This window comes from Wasmannia auropunctata, unplaced genomic scaffold, assembly GCF_000956235.1.
Source record: "Wasmannia auropunctata unplaced genomic scaffold, wasmannia.A_1.0 LD314444.1, whole genome shotgun sequence".
NCBI classification, from domain to species: domain Eukaryota; kingdom Metazoa; phylum Arthropoda; class Insecta; order Hymenoptera; family Formicidae; genus Wasmannia; species Wasmannia auropunctata.
The window spans coordinates 1-1,847 of NW_012048446.1; the positions used below are offsets into that span (position 1 = coordinate 1).

The 1,847-nt window shown below is 27.6% G+C and overlaps 1 protein-coding gene across 1 annotated transcript; it reads left to right on the forward strand.

The window, feature by feature from the left end:
• Positions 1-7: 7 nt before the first annotated feature.
• Positions 8-1,543, forward strand: LOC105460850 (odorant receptor 7a-like). The gene is made up of 4 exons (XM_011707339.1): positions 8-125; positions 207-306; positions 478-597; positions 1,361-1,543. Exons 1-4 carry the CDS (start codon positions 70-72, stop codon positions 1,541-1,543), a joined length of 459 nt encoding a protein of 152 aa, XP_011705641.1. The 5' UTR covers positions 8-69.
• The last annotated feature ends 304 nt before the right edge of the window (positions 1,544-1,847 follow it).

Sequence of the window (1,847 nt, forward strand, 5' to 3'; positions counted from 1 at the left end):
CTGTTAGTTCTCCATATATGTGGCCAGTTAGATATTCTAAAGAATCGTTTAACAAATTTAAACAAACATATGAATTCTCACGAAATACTAAAGAGTTGTATTACAAGACACATGCAGTTGCTTAGGTTTGATATATGATAGTGTAATCCATACGAAATATTTTATCAATGCTTCATCATATGTCTAATACGAATTATCTTTTATAGAGCCATTGATATTATTGAAGATACGTATAATGTAATACTTCTCTTTTTATTCATATATTTTGCAATGCTCTTCGCTTTTTATGGTTTCCGGATAATTTCTGTAAGTATTTTTAGCTTATGTGATGTAATTTACTAAAGTAAATTAATTTTTGACTGTAAGAAAATATTTAAAAAATATATTAAAAACTTCTATTATATATTTACATTATATTTTATCTTAAATTTCTGAATTAATATTAATGTCTTTTGCCTTAACTTATAAATTAATCAGCTATTTAACGAAGGAAATAATATATCATTCCCTCAATTGATGTTTTTTGCATCTACTATAATTAATTTATTTGCACATATGTGCCTATATTGTGCTCTTGGAGAGATTTTGGTTGCCCAGGTTAGTTAAATATTTCTCTTTTTTTGCTGTAAAAGACATGTTAATTTTACGTTAGATAATTAATTTATCAATTACTATATACATGGTCTGTGTCAAAAATGAATAAGACTAATTCTCGAAAAATCGTTTTATTAAAAATACTAAATATTTACTAAATATTTTTCACAGTAGGATCCTTGAGCGTCAATACAGCGTTTCCAGCGTTGCTGCCACTTTTCGTAGCAGTGCAGGAAATCTTGACCGAACATGCCTTCCAGAGCACTCGTCGCGGCTGCTTGGACCTTTTTAATCGTCCAAACGTTGTTCGATATCGACAAGGATCCTACTGTAAAAAATAATAAGTGTATTTTCAATAAAACAGTTTTTTCAGAATTAGTCTCATTAACTTTTGGAACAGACCATGTAAGTATGTATAATTTACTCAAAAAGTATTTAATTTATAATGTACTTAAGCCCGATTGTATCAACTTTATTTTGATTTTAAGAGTGCCTTAAAATTCTCTTCCATTCTCTCTCTCTCTCTCTCTCTCTCTCTCTCTCTCTCTCTCTCTCTCTTAAAGTTTTAAAGAACACAGACAAAATTTTAAGTCTTGCTTAAAATTAAAATAACGTTAGTGCAAGCCTGAATCTAATATTTGTCATGCATCAAAAATTTAACATTAATTCCTATGTATAATACAAAACTGTTGACTTTATTTAATTTCCATTGAGTTAACTATCTAAGTATATAATTTTCGTCTAAAAATACTTTTAATATTTACAGTGCAATAGAATATATTATGCAGCGTATAGCAATAATTGGTACACCATGAATGCGAAAGTAACTCAAAATTTGTTACTTTTAATGATAAGAGGCTCTAAACCGGTCTACCTTACTGCTGGAAAAATATTCCCTATAACGATGGCAACATTTTGTAATGTAAGTGTTGTTGTAATGTTTGACTAATTATTAAAATTTACATATTTGAAAAATATGTAAATATTATAAAATATTTTTAAATTATAAAAATATTTTTATACAACAATTATTTATATTAAAATATTTAAGTTTACTTAGATTTACAATATAAAATTTAAATCAGTTTTATTTGATCTTTAAACAAATGACAAAGGCAGTTAAGAGTCCCACGCAGTTCTTGGTGCGTATATATTCTTGATTTATTCCAAAATTCTTTACATTAAATCCTTCGCGAACGTTTCGGCTTCTATCAAGCCATCTTCAGCGCAGATTAGTTATCATTACAGTTATA